Raw genomic sequence first — 21824 nt, forward strand, 5'->3', positions numbered from 1 at the left:
CTGCAAAGAAAACCCTGCACATCATGCTACATACTTTAACAAGTGATTATGCAAGTATTAGATGTAAGGGTTCCAGAACTCTTTATTTTTCCTCTCGATAACATCTTCTGGCCAGAAAAATAGGCATTTAAAAGTAGGCCTATTTCAGAAACAATAATAAAACTGAGTATGAACTAGCTCCATATAATGTTGTTTTACTGGAACAGATATTTATGTTCAATAGTTTGTTTTGGGTTTTTTTTTGTCATGAGACATTCCACCAAGCTAACAAGCATGATTCTATAGCTTTATATGTTCAATCATTTTTGATGAGAAGTTGCAAAATTACCTTGGTTTCCAATTAATTTTATTTTTAATTAATTTCTAGTTAATCCAATAAATTAATTTCCAATTATTTTAAACATTCATTTTTTTCTTACATAGACTCAAATGTAGAATTCATATTTGTTACTAAAAGGATTTTTGTTTTTAATGTAAAGACCACCTGAATGACTGAATTTACTGTTGTGATATACTTTTGTAAACAAGGAAAAGGGGGATGTTTGTATATTAGTTTGGCTGGTATCTCTGGCCAAGGTTTAAAAGACATTATTTATTTATAAAGACATTTATAATTAGCTGACAGAGAGATAGTATTCCATTTTTCAAAAATACATACAGCTAGAAAAGTAGGTAATTCGACTGAAGGTTTACAGAACTCTAAACCTGGGTAATTCAGGTTAAAATGAACAGAAATGTTTTCTTACCTTTAGGTCTTTCCAACTGTCCAGGAGCTTGGTGGCCAAATCACTTATATCTACTGTTTTATCTGGCTGTTCCTGGCTCCTCTCACTCTCCACATCAGATACACCCTCCTCTTCATCTTGGGATGGTGTTTCCTCAGCAATAGGTTCGTCTAGTTTTGTGCCATTGCTCTCTTTAGGCTCTATTTCAGTGTCAGCCTCTGGTTCAGATGTGGGTAGCTTAATGGCCTCCACAGCAATTTCACTATCAACTTTAGATTCAGGCAGCTGTTGTGTGAGTAGCTGTTGTGACTGTAACTCTTCCTCTTCTTCTATAGGGACGTTTTCTAACTGGTCAAGGTCCTCTTTGCCATCCTTGCCTTCTAGCTCACTGGTGGCATCAGAGATCGCACTGTCCATGCTATTTTCACTTATAATTTTAAGTCTGCGAAACATTAGCTTCTTGGGGGTGTCTGTATCAGCTTCTATGCTCAGCTTGGTGGAAGGATCAGGTGTGTTGAGCGGTGTGTGAGCACGTGATGTATTCTCGCTAGAATACCCATCTCCTTCACTCAGCTGAGGGACAGCAGTCTTGGTTTGAGACCAACGTTGAATAATAGGAAGTACTTTGCTTTCCTCCAACATATTTTTAGTAGGAATGGGTAAATGTTCCAAAGTCTTTATAATCTGATTAAACATAATTTAAAAAAAAACAAACATCACTTTGTACAGCTGACTTTTCAAGCCTCTCCATGGGACTCAGATCAATTCTGTAGAAACAGTGTTTTTTTTTTTACTGTCTTATTAAATTAAGACCTAAATCTTGTAACCACAGATGGATTTAAATGTCATAATATTACTTTCCTCTAGTATGGAAGGAAAAGTGTTTGATTTTTTATTTTTTTATTTTTTTGGCTGCACCACGAGGCATATGGGATCTTAGTTCCCCAACCAGGGATCAAATCCGTGCCCCCTGCAGTGGAAGCTCAGAGTCTCAACCACTGGACCGCCAGCTAAGTCCCAGAAAAGTGTTTTAATAAGCCTGACCAGCAAGAATAAAATGTGGAGCAGGTGACTGCTCACACATCAAATAAGACTAATTTAATTAATATTCTCTACCAGTAGTTCTCAAACCCAGGTAGATTTTTTAAAAATATAAACACTACTGGACCTCATCCTGGGTACGTTTTTCTAAAAAGTTTCCCAAGTGACTGTGATAAAGGCCTGGGAACTAAGCAACAATATATATTTAAATGTCTTGCATACAAACAAAAAATGCAGATATTACTTAACCTCCTTAGCCTTTGACAAACAGCTGTCTAGCAAAGAGAGACACTCTCTTCATTCTGAGATAACCACCCCCACCCCACACTCTGAAATCCAATAATTTCTTCCAAAGTACTCCCCCAGTGTAGTTCTACAGAAACTCCAAGGCTTCCCCAACTCCTACTTATTGCTGAATCTCCTGGGAGAAGGATGGAGGCAAGACAATCACTCATTTGGCCACTCATGTTTTTGTTTTTAAAAGTATATTATTAAATGACCTGGGGATTATATTAGCACTTATGATTAAAAAGAACTACATTTAAACCAAGTTAGAAAATACTGTGTATTTCACGGGACGGTATAAATATAACAATTCCACTAACGACATTGTCAATGAACATCTATTTAGATCTTTTAAAACAATTTACTCCTCAAAATGTTCTTACTCTTGTCATCCAGAATTCAGCTCTTCATAATTTTTTAGAACCCCAGAATTTAAGTTCCATATGGTTTCCTATCTTTTTAAAATTATGGTTTTAGCAACACATTGGATCTTTCACTTAACTATGATACTAGTATATCTTGCTCTTGCAGTTCCCAACTATGTAGTACTAAGCTTTAAAAGATACCATAGGGAAAACCACTGGGCAAACTCACTTCCAGCAAGGTGTATGTAAAGTTACAGTTATAGGAATGATATTGGGATGATAAAATGATGTAATTATTTAATATGAGTGGTAAATATAGTACTAAATTCATTATCACTGATATTATCACAATACCCTCAACCTAAATAATAAATACAGTAGTTTTAAGAAACAAGCAGGTCAGCTGAATGTGAACTGACCTCTTCCTGAAGCTTCTGGTTACTTTCCCGGCCATCACCTAGTTCTGCCATCCAGATCCACAACAAAGACAGCCCATGACGTTCCAGAAAGGACTTCAGGCAAGACTGTGAATGTGTGTTCTTCCATGGGGGAAGCGAAGCAGGATGCAGTGTATTGTGGGGTGGGAGGAGGGAGACACATAATACCACAGAGAGCATTAAAGAGGGCCCACAGAGAGGACTAGAGTTCATTTATATTCACAAAGAAACCTAGAAATTCTATTTTGATTAATCTACTAGAACTGCGCAATTAACAAATGCTTTAAAGTGAGAGATTATAATCTTTTTTGATACTTAAAATGTCAACCTGGACTTTACTAAAGTTCAAATTTTGAAGGACTAAGAAAAAAATTATATTCACAATTTTTACTGAAAAAGCTATAATTATAAAAAAATTTTAAAATCTTTTATTATCCAACTTCTTGTGGAATATTTAATAAACTGGAGTAAATATGATTACTGTTAAAATTCCTTGCTTTGAGATCCTATGGTAAAAATGGCCTTGCCATGCTAATAATCAAGCGGCGGTGGGGAGAGACCCTCTATCAAGTGTCATGAATTGTTACACACACAAAAAAAATTCCACCATGTTCTTTGACTAGAGAGAAAACACACAATATCTACTAATAGATTAAATGATGCTGAACTCTTAAGACATTTTTAAGAGTACAAGTTGTCAAAGTCATATAGAACTCATATATCCATTTTAAAAATGAGTAACTCTTCTCATATCAGAATTATTCCTTTTCCCTTCATCATTCTGGATTGTAGTTTAAATGTCCCACCTCAAATTCAGAAATAAAAAATAAATTAATATCACAGTGTTCACCTGTATGAGCTTGAGACAGGTAAGTTTCTGTTCCAAAGTTTCAATTCTAACCATTAGCCGGGATAAGCTGAGCACCTGGTTTTTATCAGAGAGACCCTCACCATTCTCCATCAGGGCTTCTAGCTCTCCATCCACCTGCCACAGCAAGGAAAAATATCTGGTTATAGACAACAACAACAACAACAACAAAACCCCCACTAATCTAAGAATCAAACAATCTGAAAAGATGCTCGACCTCACCAGTAATAAGGAAAACTAAGACCACAGTAAGAAACCATATTACACTCACTATAAGAAGTCTGATAAAATCAAGTCTAGGCAAAGATGTGGGTCAAAACAAACATTTGTACACTGCTAATGAAAATATAAATTGGTATGATCAATTTGAAAAGCATTTCATTCAATCATCAAATATTTACCAAGCACTTATACATCTAGTATAGTTCTAGGTGCTGAAGACATTGCAATGAAGCAAAACAAAAAAATATGCCTTTATGGGAGGAAGAAAAATTATATTAGGTGAGAAGTATGTCAGGGAAAAAAAAGTATGTCAGAAAAAATAAAGCATTGAAATAAAGCTTGAAAAATAAATATTTGTATCCCCTATGCCTAGCCGCTGTACACCTAAGAATAAACCCTAGAGAAACTTCTGCACATGTGTACTCTAAGAATCAGAACAATGATCATTGAACAGCCATTCATAAGAGCAAAAAACTACCAACAATCCAAATGCCTGTGGCCAGGCTGGATAAACCGGCATGTTCACATAATGGCATATACCACAATGAAAGGAATCAAGTGCAGCCAAATGCAACAAAAATTATCAATCTTAGCAAACATAATGCTATGTAAAAAAATAGTTACAGAATATTGCATGCTGCATGAATCCGTTTCTCTGCACCTCAAAAACAAATTTTTTACAGATACATATCTGAAAAGTCTATTTTAAAATGGCAAAGGGGACTTCCCTGATGACACTGTGGTTAAGAATCCACGTGCCAATGCAGGGGACACAGGTTCGATCCCTGATCCGGGAAGATCCCACATGCCGCAGAGCAACTAAGCCCGTGGCCACAACTACTGAGCCTGCGCTCCAGAGCCCAAGAGCCACAACTACTGAGCCCACATGCCACAACTACTGAAGTCTGCACACCTAGAGCCCGTGCTCCGCAACAAGAGAAGCCATCACAATGAGAAGCCCGCATACCACAATGAAGATTAGACCCCGCTCACCGCAACTAGAGAAAGCCCGCGCGCAGCAACGAAGACCGAACGCAGCCATAAATAAATAAAAAAATAAATGAATTTTTGTTTGTTTGTTTTTAAAAAAGGGCAAGGGAGGTAAGACACAAAATTCAAAATGGTGGTATCCTCCAGGAGCTATAAGCAGAGAGAAGGAAGCAGAGAATGCTCACAAGCACATATAAAGTATAATTATAGGCTTTATAATTTAACATAAATTCTTTGTTCCAAAGATATTAAATAATAGAGAACAACAGCAACAAAAATCAAGGTTCCAAAGGTTGTTTTCTAGCTGTGTTGCAGCAGTTATAAAAGATATAAAGACACCCTCACAGGGCTTCCCTGGTGGCACAGTGGTTGAGAGTCCGCCTGCTGATGCAGGGGACACGGGTTCGTGCCCTGGTCCAGGAAGATACCACATGCCGCAGAGTGGCTGGGCCCGTGAGCCATGGCCGCTGAGCCTGCTCGTCCAGAGCCTGTGCTCCGCAACGGGAGAGGCCACAGCAGTGAGAGGCCCGCGTACCGCAAAAAAAAAAAAAGAAAAGACACCCTCACAGAACTTACTATCGGGGAGATAAAATTAACTCATATGAAAACAAACAATGATATAAATGTTAATGTTAAGAAACCTAAGAGGTCTAAGATGAAGGGAGTGCTTAAAATGAGAGTCACCAGAGGGCTTCCCTGGTGGCGCAGTGGCTGAGAGTCCGCCTGCCAATGCAGGGGACACGGGTTCGTGTCCCGGTCCGGGAAGATCCCACATGCCGCGGAGCGGCTAGGCCCGTGAGCCATGGCCGCTGAGCCTGCGCGTCCAGAGCCTGTGCTCCGCAACAGGAGAGGCCACAACAGTGAGAGGGCCGCGTACCGCAAAAAAAAAAAAAAAAATTAGAGTCACCAGAAATGAATTCACCGAAGTGGGGTTAGAAATAGGTAAGATAAATACAAGAGGAGGGAGGAGGGAGGAAGCAGAAGGAAAAGTCTGAACAACCGGAAATGGAAAATTATGACAGTGCATACTATGCTCAGCCTGGCTGGAGTGGATAAGGTGCAGTGAGGAATTGAGAAAAATCTTATCAAAAAGAAGGCTGGGGCTTCCCTGGTGGCGCAGTGGTTGAGAGTCCGCCTGCCGATGCAGGGGACACGGGTTCGTGCCCCGGTCCGGGAAGATCCCACATGCCGCGGGGCGGCTGGGCCCGTGAGCCATGGCCACTGAGCCTGCGCGTCTGCAGACTGTGCTCCGCAACGTGAGAGGCCCGCGTACAGCAAAAAAAAGAAGGCTGGTGTTACAACATCTCAGATGTAATATAAAAGAATCTGGATTTGATGAGACTAAGTAAGAGAGCTCTATTACTGAATCCCAAAAAGGGAATAATATGATCAAAATGGAATTTGAGAATAATTAGTCTGACAATAACAGGATGAAATCTAGACAAGATAGAGATTGAAGGAGAAGAGATATAAACGACAGCATTAAATCAACTTGACATGAAATGATAAAAGTACAGAATGAGCTGATAATAAATTAGAGAAAAGCAAATATAAAAGAAAATATCTTGAAATTTTCTGTTACTTAACTGGCTAAGTGTCTCACTTAATATAATTTTAGGCAAGGCATTGAAACATTTCTATTTCATACTATACCCCAAAACTCTTTATTATGGTATATAGAACAAAAATAAATGAGAAAATATAAAATGCTGCCTGCAAGAAGTTGAAGATACATAAACTCATTTTTTCCTTCTAAAAAGTACATTTGAGGCTCATCCTTTTTCGTTTCCAGTATTATTTCTTAGGTTTTGAATAGATTAAATACATGAACAGAAAAGCCAATTTACAGTTAAATCTTAATGTAAGACAATTTCCTTAAAGATGTTTTTTTCCTTGCATAACCTAAATGTAAAAATTTCCTGTGTCCCAAATCCCAGAGGATTAGCATAGGAAAGACCAAGGGCTTTAAAATACTACTTTCCCTCTCAAATACAAGAATCTTGCTTTTGACAGTTTTGAGATGCAAATATTCACTAAGATTATATTTCCTTTTGGGGTTATTTCCTTTTCATAATTAGGCATGTAATCTGAAAAGTTAAAACTGAGTTGTTACTTTCATTCATCAATAAATTGAGTAGATATTACTGTATAAAAGGCACTACTGGGATATAAAAAAGTAGCATTCTTAAGGAAATAAACAGTAAAAATGTAGAAGTATAAATAACAAAATTTTGCAAACAAAATACAGAAGGTGAACAATCTTTGAACATTCCTACTATAATGATAAGCTTAATGGTTGTATTACATAAAAGTAAGCATGCCAATCCTAGTGGTGATATGATACATCTTCCATAATTTTGGGTACTCAAGTGAACAATCAATTGTGGAATTAATAACTTTTAGGACACCTACAGGGGAGGAAGCCAGGAGATGACTGACATTGATTGCTTTCATTAAATTTACTAAAAAGTATTTATTTTTCATTTATGGGTCACCACCTTCCAAAAAGGATTTGTGATAAGTATAAGGAGGATTAGGATGTATTTTAATAAATTACTGATAAATGAAAATTTATATGTATATATACAATTCTGTAGCACTTAAAAATTCTGTTAATTACCTAATCAGTTCAAGAAAAATGTTTATTTTGGGGTATGAACTGTCTTTAATGGGTCTAAAGCACCATTGTTAATACATTCTGATAAATATAACATACGTATAGAAAAGTATATAAACAATTAGTAAATAAACAGGTTTAATAAACAAACAGTTGAGCAATATCCATGGCAACCAACACTCAGGTAAAAGGGAGGGTGGGGGGATGGGGAGGACACTGCCAGTGTTCCTGAGGTGCTCCATGTGCCCCTTCCTTGTTATAATACCTTCTCTTCTTAACTCTAGAGACAATGTCTCCTAACTTCTTAGGAAATAGTTCTGATTTTCAAAATACGTTTACTACATATATTATAAATTCCTAAACATTATAATTTTGTCTGTTTTTAATATTTATATAAATGAAATCACACAGGACAAAAAATCTTTGTGCCATGGTTCTTTTTCAATCAACTTTACATTTTAAGTCATCATTGTTGCACGCAACCATAAATTTCTTTATTTTCATGACTAGTTTTTCATCATATGATTACAATTTATTCATATGTTATTTATTCTAATGTTAATGGGTATTTGAGTTGTTTCTACTTTTTCTAATGTAAGCAATGCTGCTATGATTCCTGATGTGCATTTTAAACAAGTCTCTCTCTGGTTATAGACCTAGGAGTACAACTGCTGGCTCATATAGTATACATACATTCACCTTTAGTAAATAACACCAAAGTGTTTTCAAAAGTGATTGTATCCATTTACACCTCCACCACCAGTGTATGAGATCTATTGTTCCTGTGTATCATCTGACTTAATTTTTATCAATGTAGTCAGTATGCAAATAACATCTGATAGTAGTTTTAATTTGTACTCCTCTGATTACTAATGAGGTTGAACACCTTTCCACATGTTTACTGGCTATCTGGATTACTAAAGTGTCTATGGAAGTTGTTTATTTTTCTTTTGGGGCTATTTTTTTCTTATTGATTAGACAGAGCTCTTTATATATTCCAGATACCAGGATTTGTTTGTTATCTGCTGAAAGCAACTATTTCCTTTCTTATGTGGCTCTTCACCCTCTTTATTGTGTAAATTAGTTACTGTTAATTTGTTTCACAAACTCAAAAGAGATTAAGGTAAATTTCGGACTATTCCCTGTTTATAATTTACAATCTACAAATAACATCAGATAATAGTGTGGATTTATTATACCTCATCAACTAAGTATTTAATTAAGTACCTAGTTTGTGACATATCCAAAGAAGACAATCACCTGTCCTGGAAGAGCTTACAGTTTTTAAGTGGATAAACTGTATGTACATAGCTTCAATCATAAGAGCAAGGAATAAGAAATGTTCACCAATCAAAGGTTAATATGGGAGGGCAGATGCAGACTACAGTGCCATTAAAATATTCTTGTTAATAGTTAAAATATGCAAAACTATATCTTAAACTGCTGCTATCTTTTCCTTTCCACGGCATCCCCTACCCAAAAGAATTCCAAAAACTAACACTTGGAAATTTCTTTCTTTCCTTTTTTTTTTTTTTTTGCTGTACCACACAGTTTGTGGGATCTTAGTTCCCCGACCAGGGATGGAACCCAGGGTTATGGCAGTGAAAGCACTGAGTTCCCTGCCAGGGAACTCCTTAACACTTGGGAATTTCAAGAGGTGCTACTTTTGTGATTCTATTCAACTGTACCTGACCAGAACTCAGAATCTAAGCATCCAGCCACAATTTCAGTAGGAGACCAATCCAATTAAAACCAAAGTGGAGTTAAACTCTTCATTACAGTCAAGGGACAAATGACCCTTCTAGGAACCCAGATTCACTCTGGGTCATTCCTCTATCAGGGCAAAGTTTCATCCAAAACATCCCTGTTCCAGAACAGCTTCAAATTCACATTTGGAGGGCTTCACTGGTGGTGCAGTGCTTAAGAATCCGCCTGCTAATGCAGGGGAAACGGGTTCGAGCCCTGGTCCGGGAAGATCCCACATGCCGCGGAGCAACGAAGCCCATGAGCCACAACTACTAAGCCTGCGCTCTAGAGCCGGCGAGCCACAACTACTGAAGCTCGCGCACCTAGAGCCCATGCTCCGCAACAAGAGAAGCCACTGCAATGAGAAGCCCATGCACCGCAACAAAGAGTAGCCCCTGCTCACTGTAACTAAGGGAAAGCCTGTGTGCAGCAACGAAGACCCAAAGCAGCCAAAAATAAATAAATAAATTCACATCTGGAGCAACCCATGACTTCAGCCCACCAACTGACTAGATTCACTTTACATCTAATTTAGTCTACAATACCATAAAATACTGATATGGACACACTATTACCAGAATAAAAACAAGCAAGCAAAAACCAGGAATACCTACGTCTTGGTCCCTTGGGGTTGTTCTTGAATCTTACCAGGAAGGTAGAAAGCCATCTGATATTGTTATGATGGCAGTATAATACCACCCAGGAAACCATCACACTACAACAACGCTCCCCACCAATAATGCAGTTTTTAATGTAAGTTTTGAAAACAGAAAATAGCCAAAGGGAAGCTTTTATGGAGATTTTAGCTTAGGTCAACATGTTTAATGACTACTTTGTGGTTGCTCTGGTAAGTAATCTTGATGAAGTTTAAAGAAAAATTTCCTGTAATAGTCAGGTCCAAAAGCTAATAGGCTATGACCCAGTGACCCCACTTCCATGGATATACCTTAAAGAAACATGTACAGAAGAGACATGTGCAAAGACATTAAGAGCAAAAGATTGGAAACACAAGTGTTCATCAGTAGGAATATATGTAAATAAACTGTTATATGATGAAAACCTTTACAGCAGTTAAAAATGTACATATATATATACATACACATATATCAACATGGAAGAGTAAGAAACAAATTGTGGGGGTTTCCCTGGTGGCGCAGTGGTTAAGAAAGAGCCTGTGCTCCGCAACAAGAGAAGCCACTGCAATGAGAAGCCCACGCACGGCAATGAAGAGTAGCCCCCGCTCACCGCAACTAAAGAAAGCCCACGTGCAGCAACGAAGACCCAACACAGCCAAAAAATAAATAAAAATTTTTTTAAAAACTGTAGAAATATATATATATCTATATATATATCATTTCTAAAACTCTACACAAAGGAACTCAATACAGTTAAAAGCAAAGAAAAGAGCTAGACTAGCTCTTTCCCGTCGCTTATTGGGCAACCTTGTAACCTCTGTGCTTTAGTGTTCTCATCTGTAAAAGAGGGAAAATCCTTGTACCTAACTTAAAGGGCTTATTGTGAGAATTAAATGAGTTAATGTGTCAGGCGCTTAGAAGAGTGCTTAGCACACAGTTACAATATATACGCTCTCTAAAAAATAGAACTGAAGCAACAATACTCTAAAGAGCATTTGTTCATCTTGGGTGGCAGAAGCATGGGTGTTTCTTGTAAACTTTCCCTTTTTGCATTTTTTAAATGACCCCCTTTTTTTTTTTAATTTTTAAATGGCCCTTTCTAATGCTTCCTGCTATCTAAGTCTTCTTATAGAATTCAGATTCTCAATAACTAATTCTCTCCAATTAATTTGGGTTTACTGACATCACCTTTTAACTATTATATTTTTATCCCTTTCCTGACTTATGTGTTCTACCTGCTCAACTAAATAGTAAGACTGCTGTCATTTATAATTCTTAACATAAGTATGGGTTCCTGAAAAGCCTAAGAATGAGCTAAGTGCAAAAGACTCACAGGTGGATTTGCTGGCTAACACCTCTGGCCCCCTGGCTCCTTCTGGCCCTCCACTAAGATTCACAGGTCTGCGGATAGGCCCCAAAATGTGCATTTTTACAATGGACCCTGCCAAGTGGTTCTGAGGTGGAGAAACACTGCTCTGACAAAGGGATCCTCAGAAAAAGGGCAGGGGGGATTTTTTAAAAACGACACAAAATTCTTGTCCCAGTTAAGAGCTCCTGTAGTAGCAAGATACCACTCACCTCCAGTTGTAACTCAGGTGAACTGGGGTAGAAAAAAGGCTATCAACCACTGTTCTAACGGATTAAATACAAAGACCATCTGAGACTATCCCTTTCTCACTCTTGGGTTGCCTGTTACCTCTCAAAACTCACCTTACTCTCCAAGGAGGATTTTGAGAGATTTTAAGAGCACATGCAAACAAAAGACAAAACAATATTAAAAGATTAGGAATGTAGATCAGACTTATGTGAGTCAACAGATAAACATGTTACTTATACATAAGATTAGGAGTTTTACAGGCTCTCAAAAACTATTAGCCTGTCTGTTTTCAAGATGCCTTCAATAGTTCTCAGTATCCACGTCTAACCTCCATGAAACAAAAATAGCAATCGTACTTTTCCATGATTATCTCATTTGACCCTGAATTTCTCTGGTTGTAGTTTGACTTTTCAAAGTTCAATCAGGAAAGCTACCTCCCTTCTTAAAATGCACATGGTGACAGTTGAAAGAAGAATGGAACACTTACCGAATCCTTCTTCCGAGATCGTTCTTTCTTCATTTTCCCTCCTGCTGCTCTGATGCTGACTCTGTTCTCTCCTCCCAGGTAACCCCGGCAATTAGCCGACCCACAGAAACATTTCTGTGCTTCTTTCCTGTTCGAGGAGCATAAGAAAGATGTCAATTATGTGAAAGTAAACCATAAAAAATGTTGATAGTATAGCAATTACATACAGGAGAAGAGTCAATCCAGCTTAAAGGAAAAAAAGTTTTTTTAAGAGACACCAACAAACCTGATACTAATAGAAATGCCTGAAAATTGCTCTTAAAAGTCATTCTTTATTAGCTAGACAAAACTAACCAAGAAATTAATAAGTAATTTCTCCATTTATGAGAGCTTCTACTAATGTATGAAAATAAGAGATCTTATATACCTGTTGGGGCTAAGAACAAAATTGCTTAAATAGATCAACACCTATAACTTATATGTAAATATTTAACTGACACACAGAACAAAATGTATTATTATGAACAGATATAAAAAGCATAATTAGTAAAGGGCACTTAGAAGGAAACACATGGTTATTAAAAGTTATCATTACATAAGGATGAGACACTACTAATAAATATAGTAATAAGTAAATGTAACCATGGTGTCAAGGTAAAGTGGAGGAAAGAATACAGGCCTAAGTCTACAGCCCTCTGCCATTTATTTACTCTGCAACCAGAGCTACCCAAGGAAAACATGAAGGACTATTCCAAAAGTAAACTGATAGATTTAGTATATAACAGTAGCAATCAGAGGCACAAAAATATTTGATAAATACAGCAGGGAATCACAAACAGCACTTAATTTCCAGTTTCCTTTCTTTCAAAGAGGACAGTACAAATACAAGAGGAAAAAAAAAATAATGGAGCCCTACATGGAACCTGGTCAACCCCAGAATACTTGACCATTGCCTAGATCCACTAGTTTATGAGGTGTTGCAAAATGGTGATACCATTACTGCTTCATTTATTAGCTAAAATAACCTCTATAAAGAATTTCCTCTCACCAACTGCTTGGTTTAATCAAAAATTCACTTGGGAAAGGAAGGGTAAATGCTTGATTTTTTTCTTCTTTTAATTTTTGAACTAGTGGTTACTCATAGGGAGAGGGGAAGGGGCAAAAGAGGGATAGGGGATTAAGAGATATAACTATTATGCATAAAATAAATAAGCTACTAGGATGTACTGTACAATAGAGGGAATATAGCCAGTGTTTTGTAGTAACTATAGATGGAACATAACCTTTAAAAATTGTTATTCACTATGTTGTATACCTGTAACTTATGTAATATTGCACATCAACTATACTTCAATTAAAAAAAACCAAAAACTAGTTTTCAAGATCATGAATTGGTTCCTTTCAATTATGACTAATGCGCTTTTATTTTTAAAATGTCATTAAAACTCATGGATTTTATGTAGTGTGTTTCAAACCACTCGCCATTATTATTCTTAATGATGCTTAAGTGTTAATAAGAACCCTCCCACTTTTGGTAAGTGAGATTCTATTCAAGCTATCTCCGAAGTCCCTTTGACATGACCCTCCTTATCTTTTATAACTGGTTTTCTGGTATGAGGAGATAATCCAGAGTCATCTTGTTTAATACCTGTCCCAAAGTTGACACCAGACATTTCTCCGAGGAACCCTGTTCCTTTTAGTGGGGTTTTATTAAAACCACAATATAAATGCTAGGGGTATTCAGTGCTATTGCATCAGTTACTGGTTTTGGTAGAACTAGGTAACAAATTATTTTTCAGAGTACAATATGGTATAGATGAGACATGATAAAGTCATGAACTAATAACTGACAGATGAATTATGGCCACACAGGGATTCATTATATTGTTCTCTTTATACCATGTCAACACCCTGTTGACATTTCTGTAATAGAAAGTTTTAAAATTATATTAGAAACATAACTATATAAATAAGGCAGCATGAAGTTCAGAGGAGGAACATGTAGTTCCTGTACAATATCCCTTAATGGCCTGAAGTGTCATACAGAAGGAAAATACACAGAACTAAAAGAGAACACTATAGATAAGAACTGACAGTACATATAACTTCTTAGTAATTCACATCTAAGTTTTAGATTCCTATATCTGAACAGTCTATTTCTGCATCAGAAGCAGCAAAACAGAACGGAATCAATACTTACCCATATCTTTGGAACTGATAGTCAAATGTTAACTCTGAGCCTGAAGGAACCAGTTTGGTGGTAAAAAACCCAACTCTCAGTTGTCCATTCACAGTCCACTGAGATGTTGTTTTTAAAAGAAAAGAAATTAGTAACTGGTTAATCTATGTGTGTGTGGGTGTTTTTTAAAAAAAGATCATCATCATCTGCCTTAATTGTGCATGTGCCTCTTTAGATAATAAAGGCTTTTCCAAATAGCTAACAGGAAAATTAAAAAACAAAATAAACTTAAGTATCACTCTTATTTAATGAGCTACCAGATGAATATCATCTATAATTTAACTCTAATAAAAGTAACTGCTGGGGCTTCCCTGGTGGCGCAGTGGTTGGGAGTCCGCCTGCCGATGCAGGGGACGCAGGTTCGTGCCCCGGTCCGGGAGGATACCACGTGCCGTGGAGCGGCTGGGCCCGTGAGCCATGGCCAATGAGCCTGCACGTCTGGAGCCTGTGCTCTGCAGCGGGAGAGGCCACAGCAGTGAGGCCCACGTACCGCAAAAAAAAAAAAAAAAAAAAAAAGTAACTGCTACTTTAACTTACCTTAATACACATTTTCACACAGTAAAGATTCACTTGTAGTAAAAATAGGCAAATATAGAATGCTTGGTGTCACTGAGTACCAGGCGAATTTGTACTACCTTATGTTAAAAGTAACTATAAGATAAGATGGGGCGTGGAAAAAGGAAAACAACAATGCCAGAAGTTTAATTTCATGAAACAGTGGTCATAATGCTGAGTGTAGAGAAAGGGAAGGGAAGCATCAGAGCAGATACATAAAACTCAAAAATTAAAATGGGGGTAAATACACAGGGATTGGACCTTGTAGTTCCAGAATATGTAAATTGACTGGAAAGCGCCTGTCCAGACCATTTGAACCTGCTACTGATGAAAAACCCAGACTTAAAGAGGTGAAGGGAAACAGTACAGTTGGAGTCTCACAGCTAGACATGTGGCCACCAACTGCAGGCAAAAATAGAACCAGAACTTAATTAGGTTAAATAATTTCACACTGGGTTCTCCTATTCGTTATATGTTTTGGCTCTTGGAAGAGCTGTATCTAAGATCTATAAGTACAGATATCAAAGAGCAAAAAATATCCAAGAGTCAAAACTATTCAATGTGAGAGGAAATCACTGATATATTTTTCTAGGGCGTGGGTCCACAGCTTTCTTAACCTAAAAAAGAACCAATATTCTAATGTGCATATATATGTTCTAATGTGCATATATATGTATCTATATGCTTTTTTTTTTAACTCTAAGCTTAAAACACAAATTAGAGGGTACCAAGATCATTACCTCGAAATATTACATCGAATTCGGTAAATGAATTTATCAAGTGTCAACTGTGTGCCAGGCACAGGGACATAAAGATAACCAAGACCCAAAGTCTGGCCTTGTTGAGGAGGAGCAGTATATCCACATGCATACCATATATCGTCTCTCTCATCTGTGGCCATTCAGCCCCTTATAAATGTTATTAAAACTACCAAATTTGGCACCTGGATAAGACTGATATAAAATCTGAATATAACAGTACACACTGGACTTCATCAAAATTAAAATTTAGTTTTTCATTTCGGCACCTTAAACAATATCTAAAATTTATGGGCAGAGATGTGACAATTAAATGCAACTGGAGTTCCTGGATTGGATCCTAGACTAGAAAAATGACATATGGCAAAACTTGAATAAGGTCTTTAGACTAGTTAGTAGTTAATAGTATTTCCTGGATTGGGTAATTATATTATGGTTATGTTCAATGTAGACATTTGCAGAAGTTAGTGAAGGATAATATATGGGAACTCTGTACTATTTCAACACTATTTATTATTTTATACATCTAAACTTATTTCAAAAAAAAGTTTAAGAGTAAGAAAAAAATCAGTACAATGATTAAAAAATAATATCCATGCGTACCTTTGGTATAGAATCTAAAATTAACAGTCAGAACAGCAGTCTTGAACAAATATCCCAAACTCTAAATCTACCTCAACTTACTTTTTGAGTCTCACAGTTTGGTTCACAGCTGTGATTCATGAACCGGGAGCAATTTCCTTTCTGAGTGGCATCTATTATCTAGGGAAAAGGATAATTTAACAGTTAAAAATGAGACCTTAGGGGCTTTCCCTGGTGGCTCAGTGGTTGAGAGTCCGCCTGCCAATGCAGGGGACACGGGTTTGTGCCCCGGTCTGGGAAGATCCCACATGCCGTGGAGCGGCTGGGCCCGTGAGCCATGGCCACTGAGCCTGCGCATCCGGAGCCTGTGCTCCGCAACGGGAGAGGCCACAACAGTGAGAGGCCCGCATACCGCAAAAAAAAAAAAGAGACCTTAAAACATATGTGCATTTTGCAAAGGCAAGGCATCCAGCAAATTTAAGACCCTTACCCCTAATCCCCCATTCCTTCTGAGAACTCTCTCATATCACTTTACACATCAAAGTGACAAATATCCAATGTCTTCCTCAGAAAGATCTCTAACTATCAACATTTTACCTAGGGGGCAAAATTATCTCCATATCTATCAATGTCTCATTTTCTTTTAGCTACTTCTTACATCCTATTATATTCCAATCTTACTTCAAGTTTTTAAAACTTCATTTTCAAATGCATGCGATACCACAGTGCAGCAGCTCTCAAACTTGAGTATGTATCTGAATCCACTGAGAGCTTGTTAAAACTCTTGCTGAGCCCACCCTCAGAGTGAGATTCAACAGGTCCTACTAGGATAGTTCCCTACAACTTGCATTTCCAGATTGGATGTAGAGGCAGACATGAGAATCTAGCTAAATTCTAGTAAGTCAGACATTAAAGAGATTTGTAAATGGTACTCCTCACTAAAAAAAAAAAAAGCTTTTTGGAAAATACTTAATTTTCACAAAAGCATATGCTATTTGTGTCAACGTAATAGGCTTGCTTATTGTCACTTTTAAATGGTTTAATAAAAAATAAGTATTTTCAACTTCTCAGCTTTCGTCTTTAATATAAATATTGATAAATATAATCTACATAAACAAAAGCTCTTTGGGGGCTATCAATAGTTTTTAAGAATTGTAGTATGAAGCATGTATGTTTACATTTACATATACATGTAAATACCCCCCTCTCCCTCATTCTTTTTTGTAAGCAAATAGAAAAAAACTATCCACACTGTTCAGCTCCTTATTTTGGTCACTTAATATATTTTAAAGATCAGTCCATATCAATGACCCCTTTCAAACTCAAGAATTTCCAGATCTGTTTCAAAACAAACACAATCATGCCACTTACCTCATCATTCTTCAGGGCCATGAAATAGTAGTGGATGTTTTTGTTTCGTGCATACTCCTTTACCCGGGCTTTAAACTCTTTATGATCAAGTACCTCTCCACAATATTCCAGGACAAAGGTGTTCCTGGCAAAAGAAAAACAGTATTTCCTGCCTAGGAGATATACGGAAAACACATACATCCATGCAAAAATAATGAATTTTAAAAACTATTGTAAAGTGGACAGATTTGCTATTACACAAGATGTAATTAAAATATATGTAAAGTGCCTAGCAACTAATCGAGGTTAATTTTCTCCTTCCTAATACTTTTCAAAGAATGTTGACTCTAAGAAGCTTTTATAATTTACACTTATACCAAAATGCATATCCTCGCTCTCACTAGATATTAAAACGAACTTTCAAGTCTGGTTTACATTATCATGAAAACAATGATTCACAACTGAGAAATGGTTGTGAAGAAATCAGAAGCAGTGAAAAATTAGAGGCTTTATGTCCTAAGAAAAAAGAAGGCAACTTAAATACAGCAGCCCTTCTACTATCTTTACTCTCAAAGGTCTCTAATGATGTTAAAGGTCAAATATACCTTTTCTCTGACTGCATTCTCTGTGAGTTTTCTCTAGCATTTATCAACAGTCATGATTAAGCTCTCTCCTTGGCTTCTTTCAGTTACCTTCTACCTTTGATTGTTCATGGTTATTTACCTATTTCTTCTCTATTGAAGATATTCTCAGTCTCTTCCCTCTCCCTTTATTTTATAAAAGCTCATTCTCACCAATGACTTCAAGTATTACCTCCATGTAAAGAAATGCTTCTCTACGGTTTACTCCCAAGTTCTGACCTGAAGTGACCTACCCAGAAGTCTTGTCTTACCCTTTCAAAATAAACATGCCCTGGAATTCCCTGGCTGTCCAGTGGTTAGGACTCAGCGCTTTCATTGCTGGGGCCTGGGTTCATTCCCTGGTCGGGGAACTAAGACCCCACAAGACGTGCAGAGAGAAAATAAACAAACGTGCCCTAACACTAACCAAAGAGATTTTTAAAATTTAAAAATGTAAATCATTCGTATTTGTTATGATATACTGACATAATCAGTATACTTCTCCTTTTTTTTTTTTTTTTGGCCACGCTAAAAAAATGCTATGTTTAACAGCTTTAAGAAGCCAGAAACAAAAAGCCACATTTATATTTCATATAAATATCTAGAATAGGTAAATCCACAGAGATGGCAGATTTAGAGGTTGCCAAGGGCTGGGAAGAGGGGGCAATAGGGAGAATCTGCTTAATGGGTAAGGGGTTTCCTTTTGGGGTGATAAAAATTTTTGGAACTAGACAGAGGTGATAGCTGCCCAATATTATGAAGGTACTAAATGTCACTGAATCATGCACTTTAAAAAGGCTAATAATATATTGTTTGAATTTTACTCCACCCCCCCATCCCAAAAAAACGAAGTCCCATTTGGTATCCAATAACATTAAGTCAACCTGGACAGCACTGCCTTCCATTCCTACAGCCTAAAACTTGAGGGTTTTGGTAAGAATTTGCTTTTTTTTTTGGTGGAGTCTGTCATGGTATTTTAACAGTAACTAGCAGTTTGTTCCAAATACCTCCTCCTCATACTGTGCACATCTGACAGTATGCCCTTCTTAAATGGGAATACTCTACCAGTGAACACCTAAATAGCTTAGAGTTAAAAATTTATAAAATTGGTATTACCATCAGCACATGGAAGTACATGAGTGAAAGTGTGGGAATCATGGAAACATTAAGTCCTGGTATATTTTACCAAAGCAGGGTTCTTTGTGAGTAGCTGAGGAAAGCTAAAGAGCTTTAGGAAATTTTAACCTGCTATGTGAACCAGTCACACATTCTCTCCTCTCTTCTCCCATCTCCTTCCTCATAACAGAAACGGACTCCTGAGCCATCAAATAGTCTCTGTTGCATACAACAAGAATTTACATTAAAGTTGAAGCTATGTTAGTGCAGACTCTGCCAAGAGGCAGTGTCCATTACTACCCCTGTAAGAGAGGGTTATGTCCAAACTGGAGTTCCTTTAAAAAAATTTTAAAAAGACTCTCCAAAAGAAAAGCCTGCTGGCTTGAGTAGAGTAAAAGAAAGCATACCTAAAAACCTGCATCTAGACCAGAGTTAGTGATTTTAGAAATGCACCAGACTGCCTTGGCAAGTACTGAGTTCAGTGTTGTTAACAGTGTTCAAGGGAAGCTTAGTCTATTATTTATTTAAAATATTATAAAGGATCCAATGAATTTGGATATGAAACATACTGAGATGATTGAGATACTTGTTTCAAATAAACAATTTAAAAATGGTTATAAACCAAAATACTCTGATAATACTTTGCAGAAAAGGGAAATATATGAGGTTCCTACTATCTACTTTTTTATATAATAAAACATGGTTTTTTTCTGGTTGGTTCGCAAAAGGATAAGATCATTTCCTATTTTCACAATAAAAACTAAATGATTTGGCTTTCAAAAGATATATGAGGTTCCTGTCAGAAAACTAAATTACCTGGTGGTAGTGGTGGTGGTTATTATTAGGTTTTTTGCTACCTGGTTGCTTTGAATCCCCACAATAAAAAGACTAAAACCCCTCACTCCATCCCAATTCCCATTCAAGTTTGGCCATATGCTTAGGATTCTGAAAGAATAGTTGTGCCTGAATCACTAGAATCAGCAATTGTTTTTCTTCCTTTATTCCTTTGATGTATTTTTAAAAATTCTTCAATCATAAACAAATGTAATCTGTATATACTTAACTTTAAAGAAAAAGGTACTCAACTTTCATAAGAATACTTAAATATGCTATATGTAAGAAAATTGGTGGTTAAAGGAAATACCGAATATGGTAGAAAATAAAACTGAACCTTTTATTGCATTACATATAAAAGTTACATGACTTTAGAAGGCAACATTTATTCATTCAAAAATGTTTAATGAGTATCTATCAAGTATGCTTTAATTCTCTATCTCAATATCCTCAGACTCTCCACTACTCTTATCCCAACTAAACTTTATATAGATTCAACTTTATAGATTCCGTCCTAACTCCTTTTTATAGAGTTTCATAGGGATTGTGGGGATCTACAGCAAATACTTGGTAATTACTTGGAATTAAGGTAACATAACTATCAGACAAAGAAGGACCGGCCTAGTCCAAATATCACAAGGGACAAACTGCTCTCTCATATATAGACAGAAGAGATTTCTATTTAATTTCCTAAAAGAAGTGAATTTAAAACGAACAAACTAGCTACCAAGTGGTCATTCTGCACAATAATCATTATTAAACTTCAGTGTAATAGGCAAATTATTTTCCTAAAAAGTATCTAACCAACTTCAACAACACAAATGAAGTGAAAGACGATTAAAACAACTTACGAAGGAAGGTCTTTAGCAGCTCTCAAGCCCCAGCCTTTCTTTTCTGTGAGTATGACTTCCACATCTGCATGCTGTTTTCTTTGAAACCGTCTATTGGAACAATAATCCCCATTTGGACAACGAGAAGAACTGAAATGAGAAAAGGAGAAAATTAATTCTTCAAAGCAGCAAAAGAACCAAAAACATGTTCACTAGAATGTTATGTAAATATATCCATATCTTTATGGCATAATCAGCATATGTGTGGTAAACCTCCAAGTGAGCCTTCCTCAATAATTCTTTCCATCATGAAGGGATTCCTTAAAATTGAGTGTCTACATTGTTAAACAGATGATGCCCAAAATACAGTCTTGTCAACTGGTCATTACCCCTCCCTGAGTGTCTAAGATACATTTCCAGGCTGCATGTAAGTTTGCAGTACTCTGACAACTATGCAGAGCTAACTTATTTTCAATCAGTGCACCTTCTCTTATATTCCACTCCAATCATCACTAATTTCATCTTCTGAATGTAGCTAACTACTTGAGCTACATTTAAGAGAAACCAAAGTCGTCATTAAACATATCTCTGTTCAGAGTAAGCACAATAAAAACTGGCAAGGCTCTTCCCTCATGGATCCTAGAATAAAAATAAAATCAAAAATTTACTGAATTCTTAATATTCCAAAGCTTACAGATACAAAGGTTTTTAATACTGAGTAAGGCTACAATAAAAATTACTATTTCCAACATATTATTATTTATTGCCAAACCAGTAGTAGTAAGCAACATTTTTACAGATGTCCAACGGATAAAGGATTCACTCTGGAGAGAAGCAGTGAAAGAAAGCTTTCCGGAAGGAGTAGGATTAAAGCAGAATTTCTAATGACATAGAGGATATGGACAGATAAGGAAAACAAGAGGTACAATGATAGTGCCCACCTGTG

At 36.8% G+C, this 21824-nt stretch overlaps 1 protein-coding gene across 7 annotated transcripts in view; it reads right to left on the reverse strand.

Moving 5' to 3' along the window:
• SETD2 (SET domain containing 2, histone lysine methyltransferase) overlaps positions 1-21824 on the reverse strand; it is a 113442-nt gene that overhangs the window by 52239 nt on the left and 39379 nt on the right. For 6 of the 7 annotated variants that reach the window (XR_003430830.1, XR_003430828.1, XR_003430829.1 and 3 more), the window contains exons 5-12: positions 20900-21028; positions 17500-17623; positions 16231-16308; positions 14195-14292; positions 12016-12142; positions 3704-3838; positions 2836-2955; positions 747-1409 (exon numbers count right to left, since the gene is read on the reverse strand). Coding sequence is in view for 4 of the 7 variants with exons in the window: in XM_027096973.1 (XP_026952774.1) it covers positions 747-1409; positions 2836-2955; positions 3704-3838; positions 12016-12142; positions 14195-14292; positions 16231-16308; positions 17500-17623; positions 20900-21028 (1474 nt within the window). In the remaining 3 variants the exon portion in view is untranslated. The remainder of the gene's footprint in view (positions 1-746; positions 1410-2835; positions 2956-3703; positions 3839-12015; positions 12143-14194; positions 14293-16230; positions 16309-17499; positions 17624-20899; positions 21029-21824) is intronic. The other variant, XM_027096974.1, reaches the window with a different exon arrangement.

Source organism: Aethalodelphis obliquidens, unplaced genomic scaffold (assembly GCF_003676395.1).
Source record: "Aethalodelphis obliquidens isolate GAN/ISIS:26980383/991018 unplaced genomic scaffold, ASM367639v1 scaffold111, whole genome shotgun sequence".
NCBI classification, from domain to species: Eukaryota; Metazoa; Chordata; class Mammalia; order Artiodactyla; family Delphinidae; genus Aethalodelphis; species Aethalodelphis obliquidens.